At 46.0% G+C, this 16,676-nt stretch overlaps 1 protein-coding gene across 1 annotated transcript in view; it reads right to left on the bottom strand.

The window, feature by feature from the left end:
- adkb (adenosine kinase b) overlaps positions 1–16,676 on the bottom strand; it is a gene marked incomplete at its 5' end in the record, with an annotated part of 290,820 nt that overhangs the window by 163,126 nt on the left and 111,018 nt on the right. The window contains 2 exon segments of the mRNA NM_001165301.1: positions 1,505–1,613; positions 3,640–3,812. Of these exon segments, the coding sequence (NP_001158773.1) occupies positions 1,505–1,613; positions 3,640–3,812 (282 nt within the window).

The raw sequence follows: 16,676 nt of genomic DNA, 5'->3' as shown, positions 1-16,676 counted from the left end.
CCGCACTTCCAAAGCGGACTCCCTCTCCTCTGTTCTCATTCTCCTAGATATATCCATTGCCTTCAACACAGTGAACCATCAGATCCTCCTCTCCACCCTCTAAGGGCCGGGTACCTCAGGCTCTGCACACGCTTGGATTGCATCCTACCTGGCAGGCCGCTCCTACCAGATGAATTGGAGAGGATCTGTGTCTGCGCCACATACTCTCACTACTGATGTCCCCCAGGGCTCGGTTCTAGGCCCTCTCCTCTTCTCTCTATACACCAAGTCACCCAGTTCCGTCATATCCTCACATGGTCGCTCCTATCATTGCTATGCAGATGATACTCAACTACTGTTCTCGTACTGTTCCCTTCTGACACCCAGGTGGTGGCATGCATCTCTGTGTCTGGCAGATATCTCAGCTTGGATGTCAGCCCACCACCTCAAGCTCAACCACGACAAGACAGAGCTGCTCTTCCTCCCGGGGATGGCCTCTCAGTTGACAAATCCATGGTGGGGCACTCCCAGAGTGCAAAGAACCTTGGCGTGACCCAGGACAATAAACACCCTGTCGTTCTTGGCAAACATCAAAGCAGGGACTTTCTCCTACAGGTTCATGCTCTACAACATCCATAGAGTATGACTCTACCTCACACAGGACGCAACATAGGTCCAAATCCAGGCATTTGTCATCTCCCGTCTGGACTACTGCAACTCCATTTAAAATTACTCTTGCATTGTAAATATGGTACTGGAACTGACCCTGTATATAATATACTTACTTACTTTAATATGTAATTATTTATTTTATCTCATGTGTTTTTGTTCTACCTTGTTATTTTTAGTATTACATTGTTATTGATTATTGCATTGTTGGGTTCAGAGCTTGCAAGAAAGGAATTTCACTGTACTTGTGCATATGACATTGAAACTTGATCTCGCTGTTGGCTGGGCACCCAGCTTGTGCCATCAAACCCCAGCAACTCATCCAAAACACTGCAGCCCGTCTGGTGTTCAACCTTCCCATGTCACCCAGCTCCTCCCCACACTCCACTGGCTTCCAGTTGAAGCTCGTATCCACTGCAAGACCATGGTACTTGCCTACGGAGCAGCAAGAGGAACTGCCCTTCCTACTTTCAGGCTAAGCTCAAACCCCAACCCAACCCCCCTCTCAGCCCAGCCCAAGCTCTTCTCTGTCCTGGCACCCAAATGGTGGAACCAGCTTCCCCTGCAGCTAGGTCAACCGAACCTACCCTACCTCTTCAAAGAGTATCTTCAATTATTATTTTTGTCCCCTTACTAGCACTGACTTTGCTGATAGCTTTGAGGAAAAATGTATTTACTATGACATATGGGGTTGTCCCACCTAGCTATCTTAAGAGCGCAACTGTAAGTCGCTCTGTATAAGAGCGTCTGCTAAATGACTAAAATGTGATGTGTGCGCTCATGCGTGCGCGTTGAATGTGGAGACTAGAGTCATTTGAATGTAGAGAGTGATTTTAATCACTTTTTTGTCACTTACCGCTATATAATAGACCTTGGCTTTCTCAACCAGCTCCCAGTTGCCATCCAGATCCAGGTGTTTCTCCTTGTTGTAGCAGTTTGCTGCTGCCAGGTTAGCAACCAAGGACCTGCACAGACACAGCCCATAAATCACAAAAGGGACCTGCACAGACACAGCCCATAAATCACACGGCCCGCTCGCCAATCATCCATCTTCATTCCCAACTCCAAAAATATCCCCAAAACACCAGCATCAGACCCAGGCTGCGACTTAAATTTCTCCCTATATAGTGCACTGTTTGACGAAAGCTGGTCAAATGTTATGCACTATATAGGGAATAGGGTGCCATTTGGGACGTAGCCCAGACACTTTCCACCATGATGTAAAAGGATGATAATGCGTAGAGTAGAACGTTAGGTGCAAGGTGAAATAAATAAAGTTTTTGTTATCAAAAACTTAAATTGGTTATCCCAGAGACAGTCTGACCTGGCCATAGGGCTCTGGATAAAAGTAGTGCACTATATAGGGACAAGGGCCCATAAGGTCAAAAGTAGTACACTATGTAGGGAAATAAATAGGTTGCCATTTCAGATGCAACCACAGTCTTCACCTCATGATGTGACGTGTGAGAGGATGTGAGATACTGGAGGTGATACTGAGACAGAGGCATTTTTATGTATGGGTTGTCCTGGGAATCAAACTCACTATCCTGGCGTTGCATTGAGCCGTGGAGGACAAGGGAGCTACAGAGGTGTGTGTGTTAGAGGAAAAGACCATATGATGCAGCTTCTGAAGAGCGAGATTGGCAAGCCTAATCAAAGCAGAGGTTATTACACACTGACTGGCTGGAATCTTCCTCATAACCCAGCCCTGCCGTGACCTTTAACCTGGCCTCCTGAGCTGTCTGTTAAACACCTGGAAGACATATTACAGGGCTCCTCTCCTGAAGCACACAGACTGACCTTTTCAGGTGTCAGAGCCCACATCAAACAAGCCCCACTAAGAGAGCTCGTTCACTGGGACTGTCTGCCAGGCCGACAGGGCAGGCCAGCCGCTAGAGACTAACAAACACACACACACACACACACACACACACACACACACACACACACACACACACACACACACCACACACATACACGGTGAGTGACACCTCCAGTAGCGGGAGATGAAAGGCCAGACAGACTGAGTCTTTACTGAGGACTTATTGATCCACACCTGGCCCTGTGTGTGTGCATGTGTGTGTCCTCTGCTGTGTGTGTGAGACGTGTTGATGATGACAGCAGCGTGAGAAGCGGTTGACAGTCTGAGGATCAATACTACTGACAGACAGGAGGTGTCTGACTGACACACACACAAGGTGTCTGACAGGTGAGGAGAGCGATCCAAATACATCTAATATAATTTGCTTATATTTGTCCTGTTTCACACATGTACAAGTGCGTATTATATGCAGGTGTAAAAATGTTTTTCCATGGTCAGCCATTATCAAAGGCGACCCTTGAGCAACCGGCTCGTGGATTCAAACTAGCGACCTTTCGGTTACTGGCCCAACGGTCTAAGCGCTAGGCTACCTGCCGCCCTAGTGTTGCATCTACCCTCTTGTTTTGCGTCCCAAATGGCACCCTACTCCCTATATAGTGCAGTACTTTTGAACAGGGCCAAGAGGGGTTGTGGTCAGAAGTAGTGCACTATGTAAGGAAGAGGGTGCCATTTGGGCTGCACCCTCTGTGTCAGACTGAGCCTGTACTGTAGATGGGTGACAAGACGAGTCACTGAGGCTGCAAGATTCCACTAAAGTGGAAGGAATGTACAGTAAGTGCTTTCCTTTGATGAAAGATGACCGACTAGCATTTACGTATGACGAGCCGTCACCATTTAACGACTCTATAAACTTGAAATGAACCGAAATTACTCTTGGGGGACAGATAATTGGGACTTACACCAGGTTCTCGCTCCTTCCTCCTGAAGTGTGCACTTCTCCCCACTTAATTTAAAAGCATTGGATTGGTGGAGGCATTGGCTAGAGGGAGGGAGTTTCCATACCAGTCAAATCCATGACGGGAAGTGAACATGGGCACACTTCAGGAGAAGGAGATTATTGGGACGCAACCGGTGTTGCTTAGCTTAGAGCTGATTGGACGAGGCCTGACCTGTTGTCCCCGGTGATGCAGGCAGCGCAGGTTCCGGTTGGCTCCTGGGTCTGTTGGTAGTAGCGAGCGTCAACATGGGCTTCCTCAGCCTTCTGTTTCAGGATCTCTCCAAAGTGGTCCGTCCCGATGCAGCCGAAGAACGTGGCCACCTTGTGAGGCGTCTGGATCATCCACTAGAGGAGAAAGGAAAGGAACTGTCAGTACGTTATCCACTACAGACGAGACAGGAGAGAACCGGTCAGTACATTATCCACTACAGACGAGACAGGAGAGAACCGGTCAGTACATTATCCACTACAGACGAGACAGGAGAGAACCGGTCAGTACATTATCCACTACAGACGAGACAGGAGAGAACCGGTCAGTACATTATCCACTACAGACGAGACAGGAGAGAACCGGTCAGTACATTATCCACTACAGACGAGACAGGAGAGAACCGGTCAGTACATTATCCACTACAGACGAGACAGGAGAGAACCGGTTAGTACATTATCCACTACAGAAGAGCCAGGAGAGAACCGGTCAGTACATTATCCACTACAGAGGAGACAGGAGAGAACCGGTCAGTACATTATCCACTACAGAAGAGCCAGGAGAGAACCGGTCTGTACATTATCCACTACAGAAGAGCCAGGAGAGAACCGGTCTGTACATTATCCACTACAGAAGAGCCAGGAGAGAACTGGTCTGTACATTATCCACTACAGAGGAGACAGGAGAGAACCGGTCAGTACATTATCCACTACAAAAGAGCCAGGAGAGAACCGGTCAGTACATTATCCACTACAGACGAGACAGGAGAGAACCGGTCAGTACATTATCCACTACAGACAAGACAGGAGAGAACCGGTCAGTACATTATCCACTACAGAAGAGCCAGGAGAGAACCGGTCTGTACATTATCCACTACAGAGGAGACAGGAGAGAACCGGTCAGTACATTATCCACTACAGACGAGACAGGAGAGAACCGGTCAGTACATTATCCACTACAGAGGAGACAGGAGAGAACCGGTCAGTACATTATCCACTACAGAGGAGAGAGGAGAGAACACGTTAGTAGATTAGGTATACTGACCTGTGTTGCTCAGTGGTAGAACATAGCACTTAGAACCCCAAGGGTTGTGGGTTCAATTCCCGCTGGGGCCACCCATACAACAAATGTATGCACGCATGACTAAGTCGCTTTGGATAAAATCATCTCCTTAATAAGGTTGATGTCTGTGTCACCGTGAAAATCTAACTAGCATAATACAAACATCTCCATAAAAATATGTCAGTTTAAGCTAGAGATCTGTTCTTTTGGATGCGTCTCAATCCACTGCATTCGCCTATGTCGCACTTCAGCATCTGCGGTGAAAGGTGACAGAGCGGTCTTTGTCAGACCAAGAGACTTCCCGAAAACCGTTCTTCTCACAAAATCGTCTGTAGTGTCCGAACAGTTTGGGCTACACACGGTGGAAAGGTGAGACTCTCACGAACATTTATATGTCGGTTGTTTTGCTCTAGACTCATCTGAAGGTCCCCCGGTACCAGTTGAGAAAATGAATGGAACTATATATGGAGACTTTTTAGTGCCAAAAATAAGGGGTAAAAAAATATATATATAAAAATCCTGATCTTTCTTGTACTATATCTCTCAGATATAGGACAGACACATCAGAACAAACTTCCTTTAGATTTTTTGGGACTGTTGTTCCATGTAATGAATCTGTTATTCAATGCGTTTATATGGGCTAATAGCAGTAGGGCCCAAAATATTTTTGGATACATCAAGGGGTCATAAAATTCTAAATTATATAGCAAAAAGCTCCATGGTATGTTCTGCTTAAAACATTTCCATACAGTGCATTCGGAAAGTATTCAGACCCCTTCACCTTTCCCACATTGTTAGTTAGCCTTATTCTAAAATGCATTTAATATGTTGTTTTTTTTTCGCATCAATCTACACACAATACCCCGTAATGCCAAAGCGAAAACAGGTTTTTAGAATTTTTTGAAAAGTATTAGAAAATAAAAAACTGAACTTCATTACATAAGTATGAATGGTATTTATTATTATTGTCATCATCCTGGGCACCTTGCACATTGTGCATAGCCCCTCATTGTCTTCTCTCTTGCATAGTATATTACAGGTGTTTAATACCATCAAATATGTAAAGACAGGGAGATATGTTAAACAGGGTTAAAGAAATAGAGAAGGAAGTGTCTGAGTAAAATTTGTTTGTTGATGGCATTCATAGCTTCATGGAAAGATATAGCTTTATTTAATGTGCAGCAGGCTAGTAACAGAATTAAACAAACCAAGAACTGTCCCACTCTACACAGAGACTCTATTCTGTCCCAGGCTCTCCTCCACACTCTAGTCACACACACAACACACACACACACACTGAGCTAAAAACAGTCCCACATCCTTATTTACACAAACCCCATATTTCAAGGTTCCATCGCCATCCTACTTCTGCAAACATAGGTAGTCTGTTTGAGAGAGAGTACCTGTCTAACAGGGACACCTGATTGGTTAGGAGCTCCGCTGTTACTTCCTGGTACTGACAGGCCTAATGTACTGGGTGACTTTTACCTTGGTGATGAGAGGAGCTGCTCACATTCTCCTACTCTCAGGTTTAACCTCCAAAGATTTATTGACGTACTGGTGTGTGTGTGTGTCTCTAATTTGTGTGTGTACCGTCTGTGTGTGTATACTGTGAGTGTGTGCGATGTTTGCTCAATTTCCATCTAGACGGCTCGTGTTCTGTTTTGTTGCTGACTGGGGCCCCTAGTGAATGAGATGTTGCTGCTTCCAGGGATGACCTGTATACGTGTGAAATTAATCATTTCACACAACCAAATAGCATCTCAGTGGGAAAGAAAGAAAAATGCATTTTCATCCTCAGATACTCTTTCTGTCGCTCTCCTTCCTGCGATTCTTCTCTATCTCTCCTGCCATTTCTGTCATGCTCAATCTCTCTACCTCTTTCGATCACACTCGCTATTTTTCTCTCCTCTCACTCCCTCCCTCTCGCTCTTTTCCTCTCCCTTGATTTCCTGCCATTTCGCTCTCTCCATATCCTTCTCTCTCTGGTAAGTAACCAGAAATAAACAGTGTGGAGAAAATACCATAGAAGCACGGTTCAGGTGTGCTTTTAGACCGAGTGGCTTCGGTATGTTTGGGGTTTAATGGATTCTATTTGGGAGACGCAAAATTAACAGTAATTAGAGATGACGGTTCCTGCCATGTGTCGAGCCATGTCCCTGCCATGTGTCGAGCCATGTCCCTGCCATGTGTCGAGCCATGTCCCTGCCATGTGTCGAGCCATGTCCCTGCCATGTGTCGAGCCATGTTCCTGCCATGTGTCGAGCCATGTCCCTGCCATGTGTTGGCTTGACTCATGCTTCATTCCCCTCAGCCTCCTTACTCACGAAGACAAACCCACGCAGGCATAAGCACGCATATACATGCAAACATATGCACACGCATACAGAGTGACGCACACAGCGACACACACACATCGAGACAGGCAGATAGACAAAAAGAACCACAAACACACACTTATTCGCCCAAGACCTCCTGCTGCAGGCACCTCACACACTTATCAAGGTCAGTGGCTGGGGTACACGTCAAGTCCAATCTGATTTTCCCAATGTTGCCGTGATGAGCTCTCAAACCAAGGTCAGCCAGCCAGTCAGGTGCTGCAGGCTGGAAACAATGTCACAGTCACAAATGGCACACTATTTGCATATATAGTGCACTATTTTAAACCTATAGGGCTCTGACCAAAAGTAATGGACTATATAGGGAATATGGTGCCATTTGGGACACAGCTATTACAGCGAGCAGAGCTGTGTGTGTGTGGAGCACAGGAGGCCCCTTCATTTGCAGGCCTCAGGTGGGAATAGAGAAGGGCCATTCAGGGGCCCCTACCGCCCCTCTGAGGATGGATGATGAACAGTGTTTCCCCTAGGATTATTTTCAGCAGTGGTGGCAGAGTTAGCTGGGGTGGGTGGAGGTGGCGGGTGAAAAGGGTTGATTCTGTTACAAAAACAGTTTTCTGGTGAGTGTTTTGCATTTATCTGTGTCGGATCTTGTGGAAACTCTGTTATAAGTGCGTGCCTGTAATTGCCATTTGAAGTGGGGAAAATAGCATACCGATGTCAGGGCAGACTGGACTGGAAGACTAAATGCGCAGCAGGAGCTTAACGCACGTTATAAAACACATTTTCAAAAGTGTGTTGTTTTATTACATTAAGTATTTCAAATGTCATGGCATATCCATGTGTGTGATGTCACAAGGATAATCTAATAATATTTATAAACTGGGTGGTTCGTGCCCTGAAAGCTGATTGGCTGACAGCCGTGGTATAAATCAGACTGTATACCACAGGTATGACGAAACATTTATTTGTACTTCTCTAATTACGTTGGTAACCAGTTTATAATAGCAATAAGGCACCTCGGGGGTTTGTGATATATGGCCAAAATACCACGGCTAAAGGCTGTATCCAGGCACTCTGCGTTGCGTCGTTCTATATTGGCCATATACCACACCCCCTCGGACCTTATTGCTTATGTATATAACAATGCTTTTTCAAAATAAGCCCCCCAAAAATATATCTCCAGAAATTAACATTCACTCAAGTAATTGAATACTAACATCCGTTCGGATATCTGGATAAAGGTGCCCATCCCTAATAAATATGTATATATCGTTGTCAGTACAAGCATGTGGGGAAAAAAATGCTATATTATTTTAGCCCTGCCTAGGAGTACTGTAGGGAGTTTAGACCAATTAATCTTCAAAACTGTGTCTGTAATGGCACCCTATTCCCTAAATAGTTCCCTACTTTTGACCAGAGCCAATGCACTATATAGGCAATAGGCTGCCATTTGGGACACAGCCTCCATCTCCATCCCTGGAACCCTGCAGACAACCCCTATCCATTCCCAGATTAGGGGAGATAATACTTCTATTATGACCAAAGCATTATCTGTAGGGTCGTGTGGAGGTCAACCAACCCTGCGCCGGGTATTCATGCTCAGTCACATCCCAATTATACTGCAGTGGCACAGGCAGAAATTGGCAAATGTACATCAAGGCGCTTCATTACGAGGGCCGCGCCAGTGAAATTAAGCAGCAGATGAGACAGAGAGAGAACTGGCCCCAGGCGTCATGTTAGAGAGAGAGAGAGAGAAGAGATGAGAGAGAAAGAGGGAGGGGGGAGAGTGGGATGAGAGATGAGAGAGGGAGAGAGAGACAGAGTGAGAGAGGGATCTGGCCCCAGGCATCATGTTAGAGAGAGAGAAAGGGATGAGAGAGAGAGAAAGGGATGAGAGAGAGAGAGAGAGAGAGAGAGGGGGGGAGGGTCAGAGAGAGAGCAAGAGAAAGATAGGGAGGTATGATAGAGGGGGGAGAGAGAGTCAGATAAATAGAGGGGGAACGAGAGAGGGGAGAGGGAGCAAAAGCAGAAAGAAAGCACAGAGAGCGAGAGAAAGAGAGAGAGAGAGAGAGCGAGAGAGAGAGAGCACAGAAAGAAATAACAGCTTGTTCTCAAGGTGCTGGGAGGGAGTCTGTATCTCACACTGTGTGGCTAATGTATATTTGCTTAACTAGGAAAAACACTGGTCGGTCCCCAAAGATGAATAAGTTCCCCTGGTATACCACTGTGGAATATCTCTAGGTACGGACACACGCGGCAGGAGAACACCATGCAAATACTAGAGTAAAGAAATGAGAATGCGTCCCAAATGGTACCCTATCCCCTATATAATGTATTACTTTTTACAAGGGCCCATAAGGTTCTGGTTAAAAATACTGCACTATATAGGGAATAGTGTGAATAAGAAGTCTGGTGTATTTTACTGTTTGGCTTCCATTTATCCACAACCCACCCTATCCTCCCTCCGCCTTCTCAGAGCACAGGGGCCCCCCAGATAGATATTAATTATGACATCTTGTGGATGCGCGGAGCCCCACTTTGGGAGTTGACCTGTGAGCCCCTCTCCCCTCAACATCCAACAGCTGCCAGTCTTCACTAGGAGGGGAGAGAGAGAGAGAGAGAAGAAGAAGAGGCAGATAGCAGTCGCTCCGCATGGCAGGTTCCAGGAGGGCAATTACGCAGGCCAGATGAGACGAGGAGACAGAGAGGAGAGTAGCACCAGTGTTTGGGAGTTGAGCCGCTTCAGACTGACTGCTTGTCATTAACACTAGCAGCTATTACTTTCTCCCTCTCGCTCCTTCTCGTTCCCCTCATCTCACTCGGTCACTTTACCGCTCCCTCTCCCTCTCGCTCTCGCTCTCCCCCCTCTCGCTCTCTCTCCCTCCCCCCTCTGTCTTTCTCCTGCTCCCTGCTGTATATTGATTAACTGCTAAACGGCCCTCCTATTAGATATTCCTACTGTAAAAACATTGTCTGCCTCCCAAATTGCACCCTATTCTCCATAAAGTGCACTACTTTTGACCATGGGCCCTGGAATAGTGTGCTATTTGGGAGGCAGACTGTGTCTGGTTTCTAGTCCTCCCCTAGGGGTCAATGGAGTTTCTTGTGAGTCGCTCTGGAGAATAATCTCTGCACTATTAATGATGCAATTCCAATGCAATAGAAGTGAGATCCGCTGAGGACTCCGTCTCCGTGCATCACAACAGGGCTTTGGGTTTGATAGATGAGGCTGTGTTGTATCCTACAGCTCCACAACAAAAGGCCTTTGCACCCCCAACAAAAACAGAGGGCAATATGTCTGGTATCCAGCCCCAGCCAGTAAGCCCTCTATAACAGTTATCACAGCAGTCCAGTTCACTTGAGTTCACCCTTTATAACAAGGGCAGTGAAGACTCCTTGCACGCACACACACACACACACTCCCCTCAGCAGCAGGGTCCTCTACAGATGAACATGTCCGTACCTAATGACGGCCACATTAATTATAGGCTTATCAAGCTGGCTAAATTCAATAGGCTATTTATAGAGGACTAAAATAGCCTCCTCAGTGAAGTGGCTCAGCTCTGGCTCCAGGGTGGTCAGGGAACAGGACAGGCTGTTCTCACACACACACACACACACACACACACACACACACACACACACACACACACACACACACACACACACACACACACACACACACACACACACACACACACACACTCTCCCTCATACACAACTACACATACACACACACACGCACGCACGCACGCACACACACAGCTCTGTCCTTAAGAGTCCAGTCAGAGGTGAAACAATATCCTGGTTGGTTTATATAAAACAACATCTGTCCCCTGTCACTGATGCGTTATAAACCAGAGACGCGGGGGTCGAGGTAGAGTGAAGGGGGCCCGTCAAGAAGCCCTTACATTGATGAGGTCTGGCAGATTCCATTAAATCACTCTTTCCTTAAAGTGCCAGCCATCAAAGCCAACCGGCCGAGGAGTTTTCAGTCAATCGGGTAACACACAGCCGGCCGCTTCCCCCCTCTTCCTCTTGGGGGCTGAGCCTCTGGTCAATAACTGCTATCAGTCCAATTTCATGCACAGTTAGCCATGTTGGGGGCTAGGGCACCGCTTCCTTCGCGCCGCTCGCTCAGGGGTTGCATATGTTGTTGTTTTTTTCACTTCTGATAAGTGGGGTGGGGACTGGGACCTGGAGTGGAGGGAAGTATTAAATACTATATAGCTCTATAGCTACAGGCCTAAGTAGTGTTGCCTGTCTTGACACCGTTACTCTCCTCTACTCGCCAGTCGCCACCATGGCTCCCTGCCAAAGCCATTAACAGTCTCTGTTGCTATGGAAAAGAGGTTGAGAGAAGGAGAGCTGTAAATGATCAACGTGATAACAAGCTGATTATCAGGGCTTGCTGCCAAAGCCATTAACAGTCTCTGTTGCTATGATAGAGGGAGGTAGAGAGATAAAGAGAGCGAGATGAAGAAAGAGCACGAGAGAAAGATGGAGAGAGGGAGAGGGAGCGAGAGAGAGCGAGGGAGAGGGAGTGAGAGAGAGAGCGAGACAGAGAGTGATGAAGAGGGAGAGGGAGATTGAGAGAGAGCGAGACAGAGAGTGATGAAGAGGGAGCGAGAGATTGAGAGAGAGCGAGAGATGAAAATGATCAACACTATAACGAGCTGATTATCAGTCAAAGACATGGATAAGCGCTCCTCTCCAACATGAAGTTGTTTGCAGTCAAATCACTCACACTTTTTCTTGTTCTAATGAACACAGACAGCATAACATCATTTTCTATATGAACGTCACATTTCAAAAATCTATACAATTACACAATAGTTTTTCTTAGCATGGACATGGATATCAGGCTCATCTCTTAGCAGACCACACTGCATCTTTTACTGTAAGTGATGTTACCAGGTTGCCTTATACACTTTCCCCCCCACTGTTACGACTATTTACTGGCAAGTAGGAGAATATCATAGTTAAGCTGAATCTGATAAGATTGTCTAGGTGTTATCAACCATGTTCTAAATCTGACAAAGATCTCTCTGGATCAGAGGGGCGCCATGATGCAGCATCCGTCCCTGGGAAGAATGGGTGTTGTGTTGTTGAATTGTTCTCTGGCCACAACATGGCACCAGCACACCCAGCCAGAGAAGGCCGGCATTCACAATGCATCTTAGAGTAGAGGTGCTGATCCAGGATCAGTTTTGTATTTTAGATCATAATGAACACGATTATATGGACAGGGGGGACCTGATCCTAGATCAGCAGAGGGTTGAGGGAGGCAGGGATGTCTCTTAGGTGTGTGATGAAGATCAAACCAGATGACGCTACACTACAACTACGTGACAATCTACAGGTTGTGAGAATGTCATTATCTCTCCTCTTCACACAGGTATCAAAGGGCGAGTTCAGATCAGTGAGCTAGCACGCAAAACACTCCCAAACACACACACACACACACACACACACACACACACACACACACACACACACACACACACACACACACACCTTTCTGTAGTATCTTCACGCTGCATGAGAATCAGAGATGTGTCAGTGTGTTGCTATCTCCCGGCGCCAGGTTTATCTAGAAAAGGAAACTAGATTCTCTCTCTCTCCGCTGCTCTCTTGTTAAACACGCAGCCGTGATTTTTTTTAGGCGCTCGGGGGTTGAATTGTTTACCGGATAAACAAGGTGATGTTGTCTCAGTCACAATCTGATCCAAACTCCCCCAGATCTCTCTCAGTGCCACAATAGAGGCTTTCTTACCTGGCTGCTACTGTTTACTGTGTAGTAGTACACCTGAGGAGTGAGCTCTGATACACTGAGTGAGTCTAAAGAAGTTATGCGGAGCAGAGCAGAGCTTACAAAGATACCCATCTAGGGCCACTGGAGATAGGAGAAATAAACAACTACACAGACACAAGCTCGCACACGAACACAACTAGATCCATGGGTGTGTGTGTGTGTGTGTGTGTGTGTGTGTGTGTGTGTGTGTGTGTGTGTGTGTGTGTGTGTGTGTGTGTGTGTGTGTGTGTGTGTGTGTGTGTGTGTGTGTGTGTGTGTGTGTGTGTGTGTGTGTGTGGCGTTCGCACTTGAGGGTGCACCTGTTTGCCTGTATGTGTGTGTATGTGGGGGAATTAGCTGATCATAAAGCAGCATTAGGTGTTTGTGGGGTTGATTACAAGGAGAAGGAGAACATGGAGGACCTTTACACGCCTAAACCTGCTAATCCTATTGGTGGAGCTGTGTGGTGTTCAGTACAATCCATCTATCCTGCTGGTGGGAGTGCAGCTGTTCTCTCTCTGTGTGTGTGTGTGTGTGTGTGTGTGTGTGTGTGTGTGTGTGTGTGTGTGTGTGTGTGTGTGTGTGTGTCTGGAGCAGGTGAATCAGTTTCGCCCCCATATGGTACGGTGGATTATCACTGTGATTTGATCTCGTCACCGTGTCAGGTTGTCGAGGGCCTCCCGTGGTTACGGTGACAGCGCCAGGTGATCGGTGTCAGCCAGGATGAGTGTTTTTAAAACACACACACACTAACCAAATGAAATGACAGGCGGGTAGAGGGTTTAGCGCGCAGAGCACAGGGTCAGACTCGGCTACATCTAATGTGGCAGGGCAGAAAATTCACTTCAAAACATTAGCTGCTTTAGAGACCAGAGAGGAAGTGGAGCCTAATGAGTGTCTGACTACAGCTTGTCGTCTTGTGAGATGTGAGAGCTTTGAAGACAGTTAGTTAATGAAGACATCTTCATGGCTATGTCTCGGGTTAGAGCAATAGAGCGTTCCAGAACAGACACGGTCTAGTCCATCACAAATCATATCCGTCCATTTCCATCATTGACCTACTACAACGCTACATTATATCACAACTTTGATAATAATGGTCAGATAATGCTGTGCTACCACACTATATCACATAGAGCATATTCAACTGTATGTAGCCTGGGTGTCTGCATATAAACTGATTTAGGGTGAATTCTGTTGATAGTTATCTGGACATTGACATCTGTAGAAATACGTCTTGCCACCTCATTCCAAACAAGAAGAGGAAAGTAACATTGAGCCCAAAATGACCTTTGATCCCTGACCTTAGGCCTATGATCACAGTGTGCTGATTATGTAATAGGTTGTTTAACCAGTTGACATAGGGGGAAAATGGGAGGATATGATTAAAACAACTTGAAACTCAATGTCTTCACACGGTGTAGTTTAAAATCCTAATTATTACATTTCTCCTCCCTTTGTGTCATTTTTTTGTTTCCCTTCATGTTACCAGTTGGGATGAGCCTCTCCTTTTACTAAGCCAGTCTGTCTGTGTCACTGTAAAGGCAGTTCGTGTGCAGATTCAGTGGCTAAGTCCCAGAAGGCACCCTATTCCCTCTACAGCGTACTACTTATGCCCATAGGGCTCTGTTCAAAAGCAGTGGATTAGGTAGGGAATAGAGTGCAATTTGGGATAGAGACAGTGGCTGTCAAGCTGCACAGGTAAGCAGAAAATAGCTCTTAACTGAAGCCTGACCTTGAGAAGGATGCCATTCAATCAGTCGGTTGCCTGCAGTAAAGGCCTATCATTGCACTAACAAAGTGAATCTCCTTCCAGCACAGGCAGATCAAGGACAATGCATGGATGGCTTCCTTCTCCTCGACAGGTTAAAGAGGAAATGTATTCAACAAATTAAAGCCCTTAGGAAATAAGCCATGATGAAAGTACTACTGCTGCTATTGGTGGTGGGTGAATGGATCTTACATTCTAGTATGCCTAATCTAATTGTAACATTGATAGACATAACCGAATTGGATGACTGCAGTTGACGAAACACATTTAAAATGCAAGCATGCACATATTGTGGGTAAGTCTTATTGGAGAGAAGTAGCATCTATGCATAGAGAGAAAGAGAGTGAGACAGACAAAGAAAGAGAGCGAGCGAGACCTGGGCCCGGACAGTAAATCTCAGTTAGACAAAAATGATGGTCCAGTTGCCAGGACCAAAAATACAAATTCCATCTAGACGCCGTTGCTCTAGAGCACACAAAACGATACATACCTCGGGCTAAAAACATCAGCGCCACAGGTAACTTCCACAAACCTGTGAATGATCTGAGAGACAAGGCAAGAAGGGCATTCTATGCCATCAAAAGGAACATAAAATTTGACATACCAATTAGGATCTGGCTTAAAAATACTTCAATCAGTTATAGACCCATTGCCTTTTTAGTTGTGAGGTCTGGGGTCCACTCACCAACCAAAAATTCACAAAATGGGACAAAGACCAAATTGAGACTCTGCATGCAGAATTCTGCAAAAATATCCTCAGTGTACAACGTAAAACACCAAATAATGCATGCAGAGTAGAATTAGGCTGATGACCGCTAATTATCAAAATCCAGAAAAGAACCGTTCAGTTCTACAACCACCTAAAAGGAAACGATTCCCAAACCTTCTATAACAAAGCCATCACCTACGGAGAGATGAACCTGGAGAAGAGCCCCCTAAGCAAGCTGGTCCTGGGGATCTGTTCACAAACACAAACAGACCCCACAGAGCCCCAGGACAGCAACACAATTACACCCAACCAAATCATGAGAAAACAAAAATATAATTACTTGACACATTGGAAAGAATTTAAAAAAAACAGAGCAAACTAGAATGCTATTTGGCCCTAATCAGAGAGTACACAGTGGCAGAATACCTGACCACTGTGACTGACCCAAACTTAAGGGAAGCTTTGACTATGTACAGACTCGGTGAGCAGTGAACACTGCCCAGTGAAACTCCCATATCTACTGGGTGAAATACCAGTGTGCTATCACAGCAGCAAGATTTGTGACCTGTTGCCACAAGAAAAGGGCAACCAGTGAAGAACAAACACCATTGTAAATATAACCCATATTTATTTTCCCTTTTGTTTATCATCTACTTCACTTGCTTTGGCAATGTTAACATATATGTTTCCCATGCTACTAAAGCCCCTTAAATTGAAATGAGCGAGAGAGCGAGAGTGAGAGGAAAGAGGACATTGCAGTGCTTATCAGCAGCACATCATCAGCCTCCACCTGGAAGCAGAGAAAGAGAGTACCAGACAGATGCACAAGGTAATAACAAGAAGATTTATGAACAGTTGCCAGCTTTGAACTTTCCGAGGGTTTGCAGGCAGGCGAGGCAGCACTATCAAATTCTACCTTATCAACCCAGTCGGCATGGCTTAAAGAAGTTGTGTTTCTGACGGCTTAGAGAGAGAGCGCGTACAGGAGCAAAATAACAGTCATAACTACTAGCTGTATGCCGCAGTGGCATCAACGACAAATAGTAGAAAAAAGTTTCGATTTATTTTGGAGTTATGGCGATGATAACCTTCCAAATACCTTCAGGTGATGGTGTAGTCTTTGTCTCTGCATCCCATATAGCACCCTGTTCCCTATATACTGTAGTACACTACGTTTGACCAGGGCCCACAGCTCTGGTAGTAGTGCACTATATAGGGAATATGTTGCCACTTGGGACGCAACCACTGGGTATGCCAGGCGGGGTTCGACTCCGCCAGAAAAAGTTATGGTTCATTAATCTCCGTGAACCAAGCAGTGATAAA

Source organism: Salmo salar, chromosome 01 (genome assembly GCF_965601325.2).
Source record: "Salmo salar chromosome 01, fSalSal1, whole genome shotgun sequence".
Taxonomy (NCBI): Eukaryota; Metazoa; Chordata; class Actinopteri; order Salmoniformes; family Salmonidae; genus Salmo; species Salmo salar.
The sequence above is the reverse complement of the archived record's forward strand: the minus strand, read 5'-3'. Positions and strand labels throughout refer to the sequence as shown.